Below are 16,850 nucleotides of genomic sequence, written 5' to 3' on the forward strand. Positions count from 1 at the left end.
GGGAGCCTTGGCAGCACTTTCCGTACAGCCAACCAAGTGAGCATCATTTAATAGAATGGAAATACTGTCATTGTAATGAAACGTTGTCATCAGATTAGCAGCTCAAGCTGTGAAAACAAATGTAAGAGCTCTGCCTTCTGCAGCAGGAGATAACTATCTCCTGAGCGGCTCTGGGCTGGTGCAACTCACTTTTATGGAAATCAAGGAGCTCTGTTATCAGAAAGATCATCCTGAGTCTCTCCTTTGTTTGCTAGGAGGAATTCTTCATGCTGGCGCGCGGATCCCCTGTCTCAGGCCCGAACGCCCGACTCCTGTGGCTGCCTGGTAGGTTTCTATGGTGTGTTATATCTTTTGTAGGTTTCAAACCTCAAGTCACAAAAATGAGCGTACTCTGTTTACGACGTCTACGTCTTCATCACCGTTAACTCAGGGAGCTTCTGTGACTCTCTGCTTGACCTGATTAGCTGGTTCTGGGAAAAGTTACAGTACACAGAGTGGACATTTACATGATATGATGTTCTGTGGGCTCTACAGTGACCTGGGATATTCTGTGGACTCCCGAGTGACCTGGCATGTTCTGTGGGCTCTACAGTGACCTGGGATGTTCTGTGGGCTCCCCAGTGACCTGGCATGTTCTGTGGGCTCTACAGTGACCCTACTACTCATTTTCTGCTGTTCATGACCATTGACATCTCTGACAGCATTTAGTGAGCAAATTAATCTTCGATTCATGAGAAAGAAGCTAGAATTGCCTTTTGGGGAGACATTTCCCCCAATTTTAAGGCAGGATGACCTCCAGCGTCCTGTCTTATACATGCTGGAGTGTGGAGAGAGCTACATATTAGAAGCTAAGGTACCACCCGTCTTGTTGGATTACGGCTGTCCTATAGAAACAGATGGGGGTACGGATTCCACTGTTAAAGCGGGGCTCTAAGCTCTCCACTCTGCGCCAGGGTGGGAATTGGAACTTATTTGGAAAGCTGACTGGAACTCATCTCAAAGCAAATCTCAAAAGGTAATTAATAAGAAAGCCTGTTAGCCACACTCACCAAGCTAATGTGCAATCCTCATTTCCAGAAAGGAAAAGCAGTTGAAATGGACCAAGGGTCTGTTAGGAAAACATGGTCCCATGAAGCCCATGTTTCCAGGGATTTTCTGTTTAGTGGAACATGGGATATATTTCTTTTACTAGCTTAGTGACTTGAGGAGGTTTTTGTCTGGATGGATCTGGCCTGTTTTCTTCTCTGACGCAGAGTGTGGCACGTGAGTGAGAGCAGTGGCACAGCCCCGTGGCAGAGGCATGGTTGGTGGCTGACCTGAGAGTTTGCTGAGACTCCACCCATGTCCCCGGGACCTGGCTATCTGGCTGCTCAGCCCTCTTGCGTGCTTCTTTGCAGGGAGAGCCCAGCTACCTCTGGCTCCCGGTTTTCTGGATGCAATGATGGATTCCTCCCTCTCTTGTTTATTCCCTTCTGTTATGAAACCACTAATTTTTCATTCTGTGCCCTTATTCCTGGCCTTGACTTAATCATTCTGTTCAATCAGCACCTTTTCCTATGAGCTGCCTTAGCTCTGTTGTCACTAGACTGGGTGTCCATGGCAAAGGAACAGAGATGTTCCTAAATTCACGCCAACTTGCGTGAACCATAACATTGCAGTATTATGCACGGAGGGAAGAAAGGCTCCTGTGACATAGCCAGACAAGCCTCGGACATGCAGATAAAGAGGAACCAAATGGGTCCCCTTGCTGCAGCCCATCCTGATGCCAGCTCGTGCTGGCGCCGATGGTGGGTTAGAACAGACACAGGATTCCCTGCTGATTACTCGACCAATGACTCCTTCCTGTCTGTGGACCTGGGTTCCTTGAGACGCACTTTGAGAAATGCTGCTCCACACTTTGGGAGGCAGAGGACTCTGGTCCAGGAGACAGGACGTCCGGGTGGAGTTCAGAACCGCCGCACGGAATGGTGCCGCCTTACAGGCTGGCCCAGAGGGGCCGCACACGGTGTGCGGGAGGATGGCCAGAACCCAGCGCTGGGTCTCCACTCTCCAGAGATCATGCTGAGCCCAGTTACTGGAAGGCAAAGTATTTCTCTCCCCTTAAATTCACATGTATCATCCAGAGGCCCCGGTGTGCATGAATATGCCCATTCCCTGGGGTTTTCATTGATTGTGTGAGTCTTTCCGAACCTACAGCAGTGTTCCAGGGCAACCCTGCTTCTGAGGGGGACATGTTGCTTGGTAGACAACGCCACTGCAAGGGCACTGGAATCGAGCTGGCCCCGGAGAACCAGGGGTTGTTTCAGGCTTCACTGTCCCGGGAGAACCCCAAGATATGACTCAAAGCCTACCATCGACAAAGAGCGTGGCTTCCCACAGACTGAGTGAAGGGGGCACTCGCCTCCTGTCTCTGCTGTAATGACTTGTCATAGATAGGGTGCCTTCAAGCAACAAGTCCATCCTATCACTGCCTGGAGTCAGTCGTCTGAAAACCGGTGTACAGGGATGAAATCAGGGCGCTCTGCCTGGAGGCGGTGACAGAGTCTGTTCCTATTCCTTCCAGCATCTGCTGCCTCCTTCCTTCCTGTTCTTTGTCCTCCTCCTCTCTCTCTGCCTCTCCCTCTTCCAAGGGTGCATGTGCCTGCTTTAGGACTTACCCTGACCATCCAGGAGAGTCTCCCCTTTCCATGCTTACTTGAATAACGTCTGCAAAGTTTGCCATTGAAGCCCTTTCAGCCCTTTCAAGTACTTTCCCAAGTTTCAGACCTGACACCTTCGCAGGCCAGTATTCAGCTTACAGAGGGCATGTTGGGGTGGAACCAAACAGATAAGGTTAGAAACAGAAGCTGAGGACATGTTCTAGTGCCCCTGACTTCTTGATTGGAATTTGAATTTTTCTGCAAGGCGGGCACCTGGGTGAACCTGGCTGCTCTAGAGAGATGTGTCCATCTAATCCAGATGGATTAGAAAGGAAGCCGGAGGTAGGGAAACTAGACAGGGTGTTGCATTCCCCTGGACTGAGGTCACTGACATTGGCAAAAATTGATAATGACTCTCATTCCTTTCCCTGCCTTTCCTGTCCGTTTGATCACAAACCTGGAAGCCTTATCTGGAATTATCTATGACCCTTACTTTGCCGTCCTTTTATGGGTGTCCGATCCCTAGAAAGCCTAGGAGCTGGGGGAGGCTGGGTTCACTTACAGCATGCGGATGGGAAAGCTTTAGAAGCTGAAGGGAGTCCTGGTGGTGTAGCTGCCTGAGAGGGTTGTCTTTTCTGGACTGTTCTGGGAAACAAGAGTCTGGATCCTGACGGTGCTGGGGCGAGCCTCTCTGAGCAGCGAGGAGTCCGTGGCTCTGGGCAGGTGTCAGCCCTCCCAGTGAGTGCTGGACCAGAGCCGTTTGGCTTCTACTTATGGGACTTCTGTGAGAGACACTGTCCCTTGAGTTCTCCTGCGTAGTGGCCCTCAACTCAGTGCCTCAATTTCATCAGATGCCAGATTTCCCCGTGGAAATATTGTTCCCTTTTGAGTTCTTGCAAATTCACCCAAACTTGCTTGCAGAGAAGGATGTGAAGTTCCCGGTCAAAACTGCAGGCAAAGGTCACGGTGGGATTCTGGTATAATTCTCAAACGCAGGGGACTCTCAAGGAGCTTAGCAAACCAGAGCACGGAAAAGCCACAGAGAAGTTATGAGAAAAGGAAAAGGAAGCTGGCAAAAGTCATGTTGAAAGTGATTTCAGAGAGGCTGTGTGTGGGTTATAACAAAGTTTCTATTTTCCCTCTTTGGAAACAATTACAGAAGTGTCCAAACACAAGCGCTGGGGCTCCCTACCTGACCAGCCGCCAGGGGCACATTCTGCTGGACCTGTCAGCCTTCCACCTGGAGGAGTACTTGCTGGTGCCGTCGGAGAGACCCAGGTGGGTCCAGATTGTCCCTGGGTCTTTTCTGTTCTTCAGGTCACTATGGAAAGCCTATTGTTTCAACTGCCAACATTCTTTTCCTTTCCTTTCCTTTCCTTTCCTTTCCTTTTCTTTTCTTTTCCTTTCTTTTTTCTTTCCTTTCCTTTTCCTTTCTTTTCTCTATTCTCTTTTTTTCTTCTTCCTTTCTTTCTTTCTTCTTTTCCTTTTTTAAAGATTTTATCTATTTGAGAGAGAGGGAGAGAGAGAGAACACAAGCAGGGGGAACAGGAGAGGGAGAAGCAGGCTCCTGGCTGATCAGGGAGCCTGATGTGGGACTTGATCCCAAGACCCTGGGGTCACAATGTGAGCCGAAGGCAGATGCTTCACCAACTCAGCCACCCAGGCACCCCCTCAAATGCCAACATTCTTAAAAACTCAAAAAAGTCAAATGTTTAACGTTGATGCTCATAAAAATTCCAAAGAAATGCTGCCGACCTTAACAAGGTTGCTCACTGCTGGTTTTCGCTCTCCCACTTGGTGGGTAGGGGTGAGGTGGGGGTCCTATCAATGGAGATTCCCTCACTGGAGCCGAGAGGTGGTTTACCTGTTTGGAGGTTAAGGGCAGCTAACATCCCAGCACAATGAAATGGCCTCCTTTGAGATCTCCCTCTCCGCGCAGCGTCTGACAGGTGGACGTGGGGCCGACTGCCATCCTAGGCAGTTTCTGGGAAGGCTCTTGTTTGGTGCTGAATCTCCTTGAGCCTGGTGGGGGTGGGGATCTGGACGAGGAGTGTGGGGATAGGCGCTGCTCATCACTTTCGACGGAGGCCACGTTTGCCACGCCAGCAGATTTCCTGGGACCTCAAGTGCATCCTGTTTCTTCAATACAGAAGCCTCCCTGGGCCCTTCTGCAGGGCCTGGGACACCCTGTGACTTTTCCTTCGCTGCCCCAGCAGCGCTCCCTCCCCCGACACCTCCCAGTGTGCTTCCGCTGCCACTCCTGCTGCCCCTCTCTTAGATCTTTTTATTTTTTATTTTTATTTATTTGTTTATTTATTTATTTTTTTATTTTTTAAGATTTATTTATTTGAGAGAGAGAGAGGGAGAGAGAGCCCAAGCTGCACATGGATCCTGATGCAGGGCTCGATCCATTGACCCTGAAATCACAACCTGAGCCGAAATCAAGAGTCAGAAGCTCAACTGACTGAACCACCCAGATGCCCCCAAGATCACCTCTTGTGTTTTTACACATGTCCCAGGCAAAGGCGGGACTTATATGTCTGGGGCACAACATAATATCTGGCACCTAGAAGGTGCCCATTCATTGTCTCTCAAGTGAATTCACCCTGGAATGAATGAATGAATGAATGAGTGAATGAATGAATGCACTGAGCCCAGTGGGAATGTATCCTTATTCCTTTGCCTCAGTTCTGCTCAGGGAAGCGGGACTGTCCACGGAAGGCTGTTCTTCACAGCCCGTGGGATACGGAGGGAAAAGGTGTTGTCCCCACCCAGGGAAACTCACAGAGTTTATCGCGTGAGCGATAAACCAGCAGACAGACCGTGGAAACCTGGGCTGACAGGTGAATTAATGCTTGGGGATGTTGGGTGTTGTGAGAGCCCAAAGAGGAGGAAGTTGACCCCAGCTGAAGTCCTCTGGACACCTTCCTGGATGGGGTGATTCACAGGACAGAAGCCAGAGAAGGGAAGCAAAACAGTGCAAAGTGGGGTAGCTTGAAAGAGTGATGGATTATGTGAATTATGTAAATTATGCAAATTATGTAAACTATGTAAATTATGATTATGTAAATCAGAATAGTCAATCTGCAGGAGGAGTGACTTTTAATTAAAATAGTTAGCTTGCTGGTGATCACCCCCTCCTGGACATGACAGGCATTTCCTAACCAAGTATCAGTACCCGTAGGACACTTTCCAGTACAGCAAGTCTTAGCCACACTTGCTGAATACACAAGGTCCACCATGGACGTCTGATCCAGGAGCCCCACCAAGCCCGTCTGTACCCTGAGCCCCTGCGCGGTCGTATCACCAAAGGTGGATGATTAGGAGGCTACTGTTCTCAGGCCATCCTAACTACTTAGTGGTGATGGAGTGTCCTGTGCTTGGATGTCCTGGCTCAATGGTTAGAGCACTGACTCCTGGGGCACTTCGGGGGCTCAGTTAAGCGTCTGCCTTTGGCTCAGGTCATGATCCCAGAGTCCTGGTATCAAGACTTGCATCAGGCTCCCTGCTCAGTGGGGAGCCTGCTTTTTCCTCTCCCTCTGCCTGTCTCTCCCTGCCCCTTGTGTGTGCTCACCCTTTCTCTCTCTCTCTCTGTCAAATAAACAAAATCTTAAAAAAGTAAACAAAATAGAAAATAAAGCACTAACACCTGTTCCTGTTATCAGGCTTGGGGGCTGGTCTTTCGGGGTGCAGATCCCTGATCAAGGTCAAGATGCAAATCCAAATACATCGCAACCAGACACTCTGGCGAAGGTAAGAGTTTCCCTCCTTTTCCTTCCTGTGTTAGAGAGTATCTGGGGAAACTTGGCATGTAGATATACTCACGGGCATGAGGGGAACCGAAACAGACCCTAGCATTTTTTACTATGAAGGCTGGGTGGACTGAAAGCCAGCACAGAGAAGACGTTTTTACTCAGAATTGCTAGTATGGATCTGGTTTTCAAGCCCTGCTGGGACGATCCCAGTGAATTAGAAATGTTTCCCTCGGTATCGCTGAGAATATGTGGGAGGGCTCTTCAGTTGTGTGGAATGGGAGTGGATCCAAGGAAACATGCCTTGGTCCACCAATGATAACTCAGAGGTGGTGACTCACAGCAGAAATTCTCCAAGGAAGGAAGGACACTGTTTTCAGATGGGGAAAGACCAGAGATTCAAAGCTTTCATTGCCAGGGATGGGTGAACTAGTCTGGTGTCGGTGCCTATTGGGAGAGAAATCTAGAAAGGATAGAGTGTGGTGGTGGGGGTTCCTGTGTGGTGGTGGTGGGGGGGGTCCTGCATTGTGGTCGGACTTTCGTGGACCACGGCAAGGGCGAGTGACTGCCGGGGCTCCCCTTGGTGGAACCAAGTATCTTCACAAGTATTTCAGAGTGTAATCCCTGAGCAAGTTTTCATATGATTCACAGTATAATCCCCGATGGTAGTTTTAACCGTCGTATTTCACTAGGTAATCGCGGACAAAGAATGACCATCACCATGTACCCCTGGTCACAAATTTCTCCTTTAGCTGAGGACTCTTCCTGTCTCTCTTCCTCTGCGGGCAGCACCCAAGAGAAGATTGATTGCTCACGAGGAAAATATCAGAATTCATAGCTTGGGAGAAAAATAATCTAAAATACCTTCGCTGGCTTCTTGAATGTCTGATACAGCTAGTACTAAAATGTGCCAAATTGGTATAAGGAATCTGTTCTTTTCCTTTGAGAATATTTTACCTTTTCAATCTATACCAGTCCAAAACAATCTTCAGAGCGTGTAGGTGTACAGACATGTGGGACTGGCAGTCTGGGCTTCCTGGAACCTGCTCCTTTTTCTCTTTCTTTTTCTTTCTTTCTTTCTTTCTTTTTTTTTTTTTTTCTGTCAGAGAGCGAGAGAGAGCGCATGCACTAGCAGGGGGAAGTGGCAGGCAGAGGGAGAGGGAGAAGTAGCCTCCCAGCTGAGCAGGGAGTCCCATGTGGGGTCTTGATCCCAGGACTCTGAGATCATGACCCAAGCCAAAGGCAGATGCTCTACTGACAGAGCCCCCCAGATGCCCCACTTCTGCAGTTTCTAATGTCATTTTCCAGACACAGGCCAGCATGTGCATTGTATTGGGATGTCTGGGGAACAATCCCCTTTGTAAGGAGCTAGGGAGTTAGGGTGCCTCAGTGGCTGTGAAGGTGTTGGCTGTCTGAAGGTCCCCAGGAGCTCTTGGTGGCTGATGTCAGACTAAATCACTGCATTCCCTTTTCAGGAATTACCATTGGCCTTGGCTTTGGCCTTTAGGGTAGGATTGTAAGAGGCTGTCTGATTTCCATAGCCTCTTTTTAGAGAAAATGGGAAATTTGCATAGAAACAGACCAGGGTGAATGAAAGTATTATGTTGTAGAATGGCTGTCCTGGGGCCTTTGTTATTTGTACACATCTGGAGTGTTCAGCTTGTTAAATCCAAACACCTTCCAGAATGTAGGCACTTCAGATAAGGCCACCGCTCCCTGCCCAGGGTTTGACACACAGTCTTCCATGCTCAGAGGGATTTGAGACGTTTGAACGTCCAGGGAGGGATCTTTTTCCCTCCTTGCAGCTACTTAGTTGCTTTTCTAAAACACAGTTACTCGTGCTCTGAGAGGAAAGGTCTGTTTTGAGGTGTCATAATGTGTTCTTGAAAGCAGATTAATGTCCTCCGTCGGTGACCAGATTTTCCTGTGTCCTGACTTCCAGGCTGGCGGGGAAGGAAATCCCACATCTTATTTGCAGAACATAGCCTCGTGTTTTAGAAAATCCTTCTTCAGGGAAGAAAAAGAAGGGAAGGAGGGGGGCAGGGAGCCGGGGGGACGGGGAGGAAGGGAGGAAGGAAAAAAAGCTCTTCCTTTGGACTCTGCTAAGTCTGAAATGTTAATTTTCAGATCACCCTAAAGTATATATAACTTACCTAAAGAATTTAAAATTCATCCCAAGGAAGGGCCAGTTAACAGAACTGAAACAGAAGGTCAAGAATGCTCCCCCTCTGTGAATTACTCGTTCCCTGGCAAGGTGATTCTGTATGGCAAAGAACCCCAGGCCATCACCAGCATCAACAAGGGACGGTCAGTTGTTGAGCTCACTGGTCCGAGGGGCCCGTGCTCAGCAAGTGTTCCGGCGTCCCTCCCCGGGCTGAGGCCCCTTCACCTGGTGCTGGTCCTGCTCCCTGGGTGTGGTCTCGCTCTACCTTCTCCACGGCCACTGGTTGCTCTCTGTCCCTTGCTTCTTTGTCATCTTCGATGGCCACCTATGAGGGGACATTTGGAAATATACCTTTTGGGCAACAGGCTGCTTCTTGCCTATAGAGAACTGGACTCAGACCCCTTTTCCCTTGGTGTCCTCTGCTGGCAGGACCCTCCTGACCTCGCTCCCTGGGAGGTCCTGTGGGCTGTTTATCCACCTGAGGTCCGTGGCTGCACACGGTTCTTGCTGAGACACGCTGCTCCTGCAAAATGGATGCCCTGGTGTTTTGGGACTGTCAGGGTACAATGGGGCGTCTCCCTTAGGTTCCCAGATGACCTTCTGTCCCCCTGAGAGGGTCACTTAGCACCACCCTTGCAGCTTCCAGCTGCCACACCCCTGACTTGGTCTCCATTCTGCGGCCATCTCCTGGCATTTTGTCTCCAGACCTGCAGACCCCAGCCAAGGAGTGCATTGGGCACAATTTCTATCTTTGAAGTTACCACAGGTGATGCTTTACCAGATGTTTTGAACTGCATCTCTTCTGTTATCGATATCTATTTTCTTGCCATTCCCCCCTTGCACTTCTAAAGTTTTTCTCCCATAATCTCCAGATTTTTCTAAATGTTTCTTTGTCACCCACATGTTGATCTTAAAATCAATGCCATCTGTTTTTTGTGTTAGTGACTGTAATGAGGTTCCTGTGAGTACGGTACCAATGTGTGTATCAGCCACCCGCTGCCACGACAGTGCTGTGTAAGATGCTGCCCTGGATCCCCATGGCTGCCATAGTACGTCTTTATCAGGTCCGGAGTCCAGGGATCCTCCTGCTGGAGGCTCAGTGGCATGGACCTGGTCACTCATGCCCACGTGTGGGGGGTTGGCTGTGGCCTCCTCAGCATGATGTGGGGGACTCCACTCATCAGAGGCATAGAGGGGCTGCAGGCACAGGGGAGCCGTTTTCAAACCCATCCTGTGCCACATTCTGTTGGCCAGAGAGAGCCACGTGACCGAGCCACGCAACTGAGCCCATGTTCAGAGGGGGGAGGCATAGGGCTGCACGGAGGGTGTGGAGGACGCGGGTCATAAATGCAATCAGACACAGGTGTTTCTGAGCCTCCGGAGAGTGGGATGGGGAGTGAGTGAGCTCCCAGCCACGCTGTCACCGACTACAGCAATGACACTTCAGTCTCCATACCCATGTTCCCTGTCCTTCCTCAGTCAAAAAGAACCCCACCCTGCTTTTAAATAAATTAGATTAAAACAAACAAATGAAACACAATGAAAACAGAAAACCCTGACCTAGGGAAAAGGCCACTATAGTCTCTCCTCTTGCCCTCTGGTGAAGCAGTCAGGGAGTCACGGCGTGGGGCAGAGCCAGGTCCTAGACATCCATGCCAGGAGTTCCAGTGTCTACTGGCAGGGTTTTTTCTACTGTATTCACCTGTCCCTTGACTTCAGCAGGATCCCAGCTTTCTCTCGTTTCCAGAAATATGGCAGTACCTGGGTTGAGAGACCAGGCGTGGCAGGATGGGTCTGTATGGGAGGAATCCTTGTTGGACGCACAAGGTGGCCCTGGTCTGTGACATGAGCCCCCAGTTTAGTGCCAACCCCCCCATCACAGAAACTGTGCCTTCCCATGCTTTTCAGAACGAAGTGTGTGAATTCCACACATCTGTAAGTTTGCAAACACACATTTGTGTCTTTAAAGTTTGCGGGTATCTGGGCGGCTCAGTCAGTGGAGTTGGCAGTGCTTGATCGGGGTCACGAGTTGAAGCCCACATTAGGCGTAGAGCTTACTTAAAAAATACAAACATATGGGGCGCCTGGGTAGCTCAGCGGGTTAAGCCGCTGCCTTCTGCTCAGGTCATGATCTCAGGGTCCTGGGATCGAATCCCGCATCGGGCTCTCTGCTCAGCAGGGAGCCTGTTTCCCTCTCTCTCTCTTCCTGCCTCTCCATCTACTTGTGATTTCTCTCTGTCAAATAAACAAATAAAATCTTTAAAAGAAAAAAAAATACAAACATAAAAAAATAAAAATAAATAAAAAAAATTGTTACACAATCTTAGATCTGCTCAGACTCACCCTAGAAGACCGTACGATGTCCTAGGTCCCATGGTTAGTCCTGCCCAAATGGGACGCCTTCCTCTTTGGAGTTTAAAAAAAAAAAATTCACAAAAATATCTCTGTGACCTTAAACTATTCCAAGAGGAGGGTGAGTAGCTGGCATGACAGAGAAAGGGGTCTGTTTTCTGAATTGCTTAAGGAAGTGAGCTATGGGAGAAAGACTCGGGGAACCTTGTCTGGTAGGGGAGTTGTTTTTTCGAAAATAATGAGAGATAGTGTGTCCCTCAGCCATTCCCATGAACACACAGCTGCCCCCGGGATCCTGGTGGGAAGACAACAGGTTCTAGTGGCATGAAGTGGAAAAGAATGTAGTTGAGAGCCAGGGACTTGAGGTGTGGCCCTCACTTTGCAAACGGTGTGGGCCTGGATAGGTTCTTCTGAGCAGGTTCTGACTTCATGGGGATCAGATCTGCTTCTGCAGAGAGTGGTTTTGGGTCAGAAAAGACAGCGCTAGAGAAGCGAGCTGTCCAGTCAATGGAGTCAAGACCAGAAGTGGACGGTGATGTCCTCAGATCTCTCCAAGACAGCTCCCCAGCTTTACACAGTGAGTGTACTTCAAAAAAAAAAAGAAAGAAAGAAAAAAAAAAGTTCATTAAAATGTTGATATCTCGAAATACAGATACTGATGGTTCAATTAGTCCTTTTCCCTGCTCCGTATTATCTCGGCTGTAATAGCACTGTCTGTCTCCTGTTCTCTCTCACGTCTTCTGCCTGTCCCACGGACGCGCGACTTTATTCTCCACGCTCAGCAAATGCTCAGTTCCATTTATTTTGAGAAATAATGTTCCACATTCAGTTATTAATTTGAAAGTAATCATTTTTTTCTGATCATTTCCTCAGCTTTTAATTTGCAGGTCAAATTTTATTAGCTTACCAACAGGGAAAGAAAAAAAAATGATGGGTTTAGGTTCTTTTTTCGCTGTGAGAATATAATTATAGAGCAACATTCACATTTGTTCTGGGGAAAATTCATCTATTTTTAGCTGGAAATTATATGCTTGAGATAAATATAAAATTAGCGGACAGAGAATTTCACTGCTCTCTGCCAGCCATGCGGGGACACGGTGCTGGGCCCGACATTCAGGTGCTGTTGAACCTAACGGACACGTGTCCTTCTTGTCCAGGAGTTACTGACGAAGACTGAGGAACTAATTTCACGAGAGCCATTATGTCACCTCTCTCTCGTAGGTGTGGTACAATCAGAAGGGCTTCCATTCCCTACCTTCCTACTTGAATCATCTGAACAACCTGATACTGTGGAGACACTTACCGCTCGACCGGGACTGGAGACAATACGGTAATGTCGTTTTTCATGCATTATCAATTGCTGCTCTCAAAACACAATGTCTTTAAAGGTGGAGGAGGTAGAAAAGATCAAGCCTATGAATGTGAAGCGTGGTGGGAAGGTTTTCCTAGGGCAGCCTGTTCCCATATAAATACATGCAAAGTGGTAGGCCCTATGGGCTTCTGTTTGGGATCATTAACTGGTCTTAGCTTCTCGCACTTATGACCAAATCTGCACAATGAGGGGGTAAGAGATGATGGAGAGTCCCCCCTTGTGACTTTAATCTTACAGAACCAAAAATGATTTCTTTTTAGGACGTTTTTATATGGAGTAATCTTGTAGATAGTAGAGATCACCCATCTTGTAGGGAAGGCAAACATCATCGTCTGTTCTGAGCTGGGCCCTCAACTCATCAATTATCTAAGCTGATCGAGGACTCATGGCCTGTGCTTTCCTATACTGAAATAATGACATTATTTGATATTTAGTTGAAGAAGACTTATTTTGAAAAAATTGACACAAGTTCATTTCTGGAATCCAGAGTGAAGCTATTGATTTAAGGGGATGTTATTGTTTCCTGCGGTGGCATACATTGTAATTTATCAAATTCTTCCAGATTCCTTAAAAAAAAATAAAGTCATAAAGTCATCAAGTGTGTAAGCACCAGCAGGCCACACATATCATAATATATTCACAAGATGTACTTGTTGAAGCGTCAGTCTTCCTGGGCATAAACGTGGAGCGATTACCCTAATGTTCTTGCTCTACCCTAGCCCTATCTTTTACTTCCATATTTGTTTTCCTTTATCCACCAAGTTTTTTTTTTCTAAGATTTTATTTATTTATTTGACAGAGAGAGATCACAAGTAGGCAGAGGCAGGCAGAGAGAGAAGGGGAAGCAGGCTCCCTGCTGAGCAGAGAGCCCGATGCAGGGCTTGATCCCAGAACCCTGGGATCATGACCTGAGCCAAAGGCAGAGGCATTAACCCACTGAGCCACCCAGGCCCCCCCGTTATCCACCAAGTTTTTAATAAAATAAGATTAAATTATTTTGTGACACTTTAATTATGTTGGAACAATAGTAAGTAATATACAAAAGTGAAAATATGCATGCCTAAGAAAAATAGGAAAAACACGGAGGTCCCTCAGATGACAGACAGCAGAGCCCTATCAGTAAGTGCCTTGAGTGTACGGGGGTCTCTAGTAGAGATGTAACACCCGTGGTGTCATTTCATTTTTCACAGCGGTTTTGTAAGATGACCAGTATTAACCTACTTCACTGATTAGAAAACCAAGGTTAAGAGAAATTGCCTACTGGCGATGGCTCTGGGCAGGGTAGGCTGTGGGGCCGTGCTGTGGCTCTAGGTCTGGTTGACAGCAGAGCCTTCCTTCTACTGCTGCAGGAAGTGAGGGGTCACTTCTGAAGGGCACAAGCGGAACCACTTCCTGGGCAGGTGTCGCGAACCACGGATCTTGGATCTTGAAGGATGGGCATAAGTTTGATTGAAAGCTACTGTATTATTAGCACGGGAGAATCATAGTGTCCTTTCAAGTTCAGTGGCAGAGTCCACTTTGACCTTGTCGTAAAGGTGAGTGTAGAGAGACAACTGCGGTTGGTTGAGGCCAAATTCTGTTTGACCTTGTCTAACAGAGTGAGGACTATACACTTTCCTTATAGACAGCCTTTACCTCTATTGGAGAAAGAGAATGTTGTGATCAAAGTGATGTATTAGACTAAATAACCGGGAAGCCGTGGGCTAAAGGGCAGAGGTCGGTGGCAGTCAAGTGACCTGTTGGAAGTTGGTTGCTCACATGTAAGACTAGCATGACTCTGGAGGGAAAAAAATGAAATTATAACATGCAGACAGGTGAGAGAAAAGGTTGAGGCATTAGTCGTGGGGAATTGAGAGAATTTAAAGAACTTGACAAGTAAGGAAATGTAAAGAAAGGGTTTAAAGGATATAGATCAGAAATCTGAGGTTTTAAGAACAAAGGATGGTCCTGGTCGGTCCAGACGGGATTATAAAGATCTAAGTCAGGAGAAATGCATGTTCAGTGAAGGGGTAAAATGGTGCGTACAGGCGCAGAGATGCCTGGTTTGAGTCACACATTGAATGAACATGTGCCGTAGGATTCAGAAAAGGAGAGGGACACAAGCTCAGTACAAGGAGGGTGAGCGAAACCCTCCAGCCTTCCCCTTGATAAAGATGGTGGTCAAGCCCGTCAGGGAGTCATCCTGCGTGGGGCTTTAGGAGGTGGGAGAAGGCAGGGCTTAGGCTGGTCACCTCCGGAGAGCTGGTCCCGTGGAAGTGTAGGGATGGAGATCCCATGGGTGGAAAGACGCTGAGAGAGGCTATGGGTTATAGGAGACTGAACACTTGTCCCTGTTCTGTGGAAGTTTGCTGAAAATGAGTGAGAACAGAAACTGTGTGTGTGCACACGTGCGTGTGCAAAACAAGGAGTGACTGGAAGTTTGGGAAGGAGGAGAGAGTGAAAGGGAACATTTGGTTTTTAACTTTACATTTTACTCTTATACAAGGTATAAAGGTAAAAGCATCAAATACTACAGATCTGAGTTAGTGGGAACGGGGCATACGAAGTGTAATTGTGTGACATCAGTAACAGTGTGTGTGTGTGTGGGGGGGACCATAAAGGAGTAGAGATTTTGGGTACGGTAGAGATCCGATGTTGCCATGAGATCCTAAGGGGCTCGTGGCTTGACTGGGCATGCTGTCTAGATAGCTCTGAGATGAGAGGAGGGATCAGGCAGGGGCTGAAACCTGTGTCCCAGGAGATAAAAACCATGATCGCAACTAAAATTTCCGTGCCCAAGGAACAGAGTGCTGTCGTTACAAAAGGAACCTTAACTTGTAAGAGCTTGAGTTAAACACGTAAGTGTTAAATTGGGTTCCAGCTGTGAGCCACAGTCTTGAGTCCAGCGTTTGGTCAAGTCCTTGTGTCCTGGGTCACTGGCTGGGGTCACGGGAACAATGGTGTCCTGAGGTGGGGGTCAGTCTACTTGTGTGCCGTGGGGCTGGCTTCCCGGGTGAGATGACATGCATCCCGGGAACGTCTCTTCTAAGGAGTGGAATCCTTGTTGGTTGAAAAGTCATGCTGACCTGAAAAATACATTTATCCTCTGTTATTGGAAACTTTAGTGATATTTTATTTGTTTCTGTCAGAATTTCAATTCTCATGTGCCTTGTTGAGGTGGTGGTTGTGCAAAAGGAAGGTTTGGGCCGCGAAGAGGGGACATACCAATCAGAGCGCCCAGGAGAAGGTTTGCACATTAGTAGCCAAGGGTTGATTAGGAACCCTGTGCGGAGGGCTGGGAACAGGAGTGTCCTGGGTTCCCCTGGGTGCTGGTCTCAGCAGCTGGGAATGGGCAGAGCTAGACTCCCTGCTTCATTGTTACACTGAAACAAAAGCTGCCGACTTACAGCTTGGATGAGCCCCGAGAGCAGAGCCTGTGCCCTGCTCCTCATTGGGCCCCACCAGCTCCCCAGAACCGGGCTACAAGGTGACACCAGCTGTATGACCACTGTACCACACAGCACAGCCTGCTCTCATCACGGTGGGCCTGTGACAGCGTCTTCAAGACATGGACATCCCTGCGTTAGAGATGCAGGAACTTCCTGCATCTCTAAGGCAGACCTTAGAGACCTTAGAGACTCAGACCCCCGAAAGGAGTCTCCAGAGCCTGGGGTGGGCCCCCTTGCTGTGTCCCAACACGTGGGCAGCTTCTCGGGGCCCCTCGTAAGCACAAGCTCAACGTAACGCAGGTGTGTGGTATAATCCATTTAAATGGAGTCGTCTTCTCAGTCCCGGGAGGCCGGCGCTGGCTTACCAAGAGCAGATGCGGTTTGCACAGTGAATTCTCCAGGTAGACTCCTTCCTCCTGCACTGGTGTCCTGCTCCGTGACTGTGCAGATGGCTGGGACACACTTGGGTGCTGGGACGGGTGGTCTGCTGGTGCTCCCCGAGGCCTGGGGGATGCAGGTGCGGCCATGGGAGTTTGTCCATAGAGGAGAAGACCACGGCGCGGAGGGCACATCTGTGGCTTTATTCCTTCCCGCATTTCCTATTGGGAGTTGGGATACTTGCGAGGAGTTGGGATACTTGCCATGTAATACTTCTCAGGATTCCAGGGGAGATGGGGTCGGTGGAGAGGCCCAATCCCAAATCGTAACCTTGCCTTTCCATGCACGTCCTATGGTTAGCGGCAAATCTTGTCCCTTCTGCACATGAAGTGCAATGTCTGTCTTTTCACCAACATACTTCCCTGGCCCAAGGCACCGCCTGCTCTTACCCGGGTGCCAGGACTGAGGTCTTGGGGGCACCCCCTGTGCTCCCCTGGCCCCCGGCCCACGTCTTGGGTCTCTGGAAGTGTCCACAGTCACCCATGGAACGTGTTCCTCAGATCACACATCCCTCTGGCTTCATCATACTAATCATCACTAATAATAAAAAACAAACCCTCCCCCGTGACCTACGGGTCCTCCCACGTCTGGCCCGGTGGCTCCTCAGCTTCTCTCCACCTGCCCGGCCCACCCCTGGGGGTCTCCCCGGCACCTCCCCTAGATCCCCACCTCAGGTGTTCCCGGTCACTATGACCGCAGCTCCTC

At 48.8% G+C, this 16,850-nt stretch overlaps 1 protein-coding gene across 1 annotated transcript in view; it reads left to right on the forward strand.

Annotated features, from left to right (window-relative positions):
• ABCA13 (ATP binding cassette subfamily A member 13) overlaps positions 1-16,850 on the forward strand; it is a 319,855-nt gene that overhangs the window by 209,865 nt on the left and 93,140 nt on the right. Inside the window, exons 46-49 of the mRNA XM_059397601.1 lie at positions 255-324; positions 3,799-3,917; positions 6,305-6,392; positions 12,129-12,237. Of these exons, the coding sequence (XP_059253584.1) occupies positions 255-324; positions 3,799-3,917; positions 6,305-6,392; positions 12,129-12,237 (386 nt within the window). The remainder of the gene's footprint in view (positions 1-254; positions 325-3,798; positions 3,918-6,304; positions 6,393-12,128; positions 12,238-16,850) is intronic.

This window comes from Mustela nigripes, chromosome 4 (genome assembly GCF_022355385.1).
Source record: "Mustela nigripes isolate SB6536 chromosome 4, MUSNIG.SB6536, whole genome shotgun sequence".
Classification (NCBI taxonomy): domain Eukaryota; kingdom Metazoa; phylum Chordata; class Mammalia; order Carnivora; family Mustelidae; genus Mustela; species Mustela nigripes.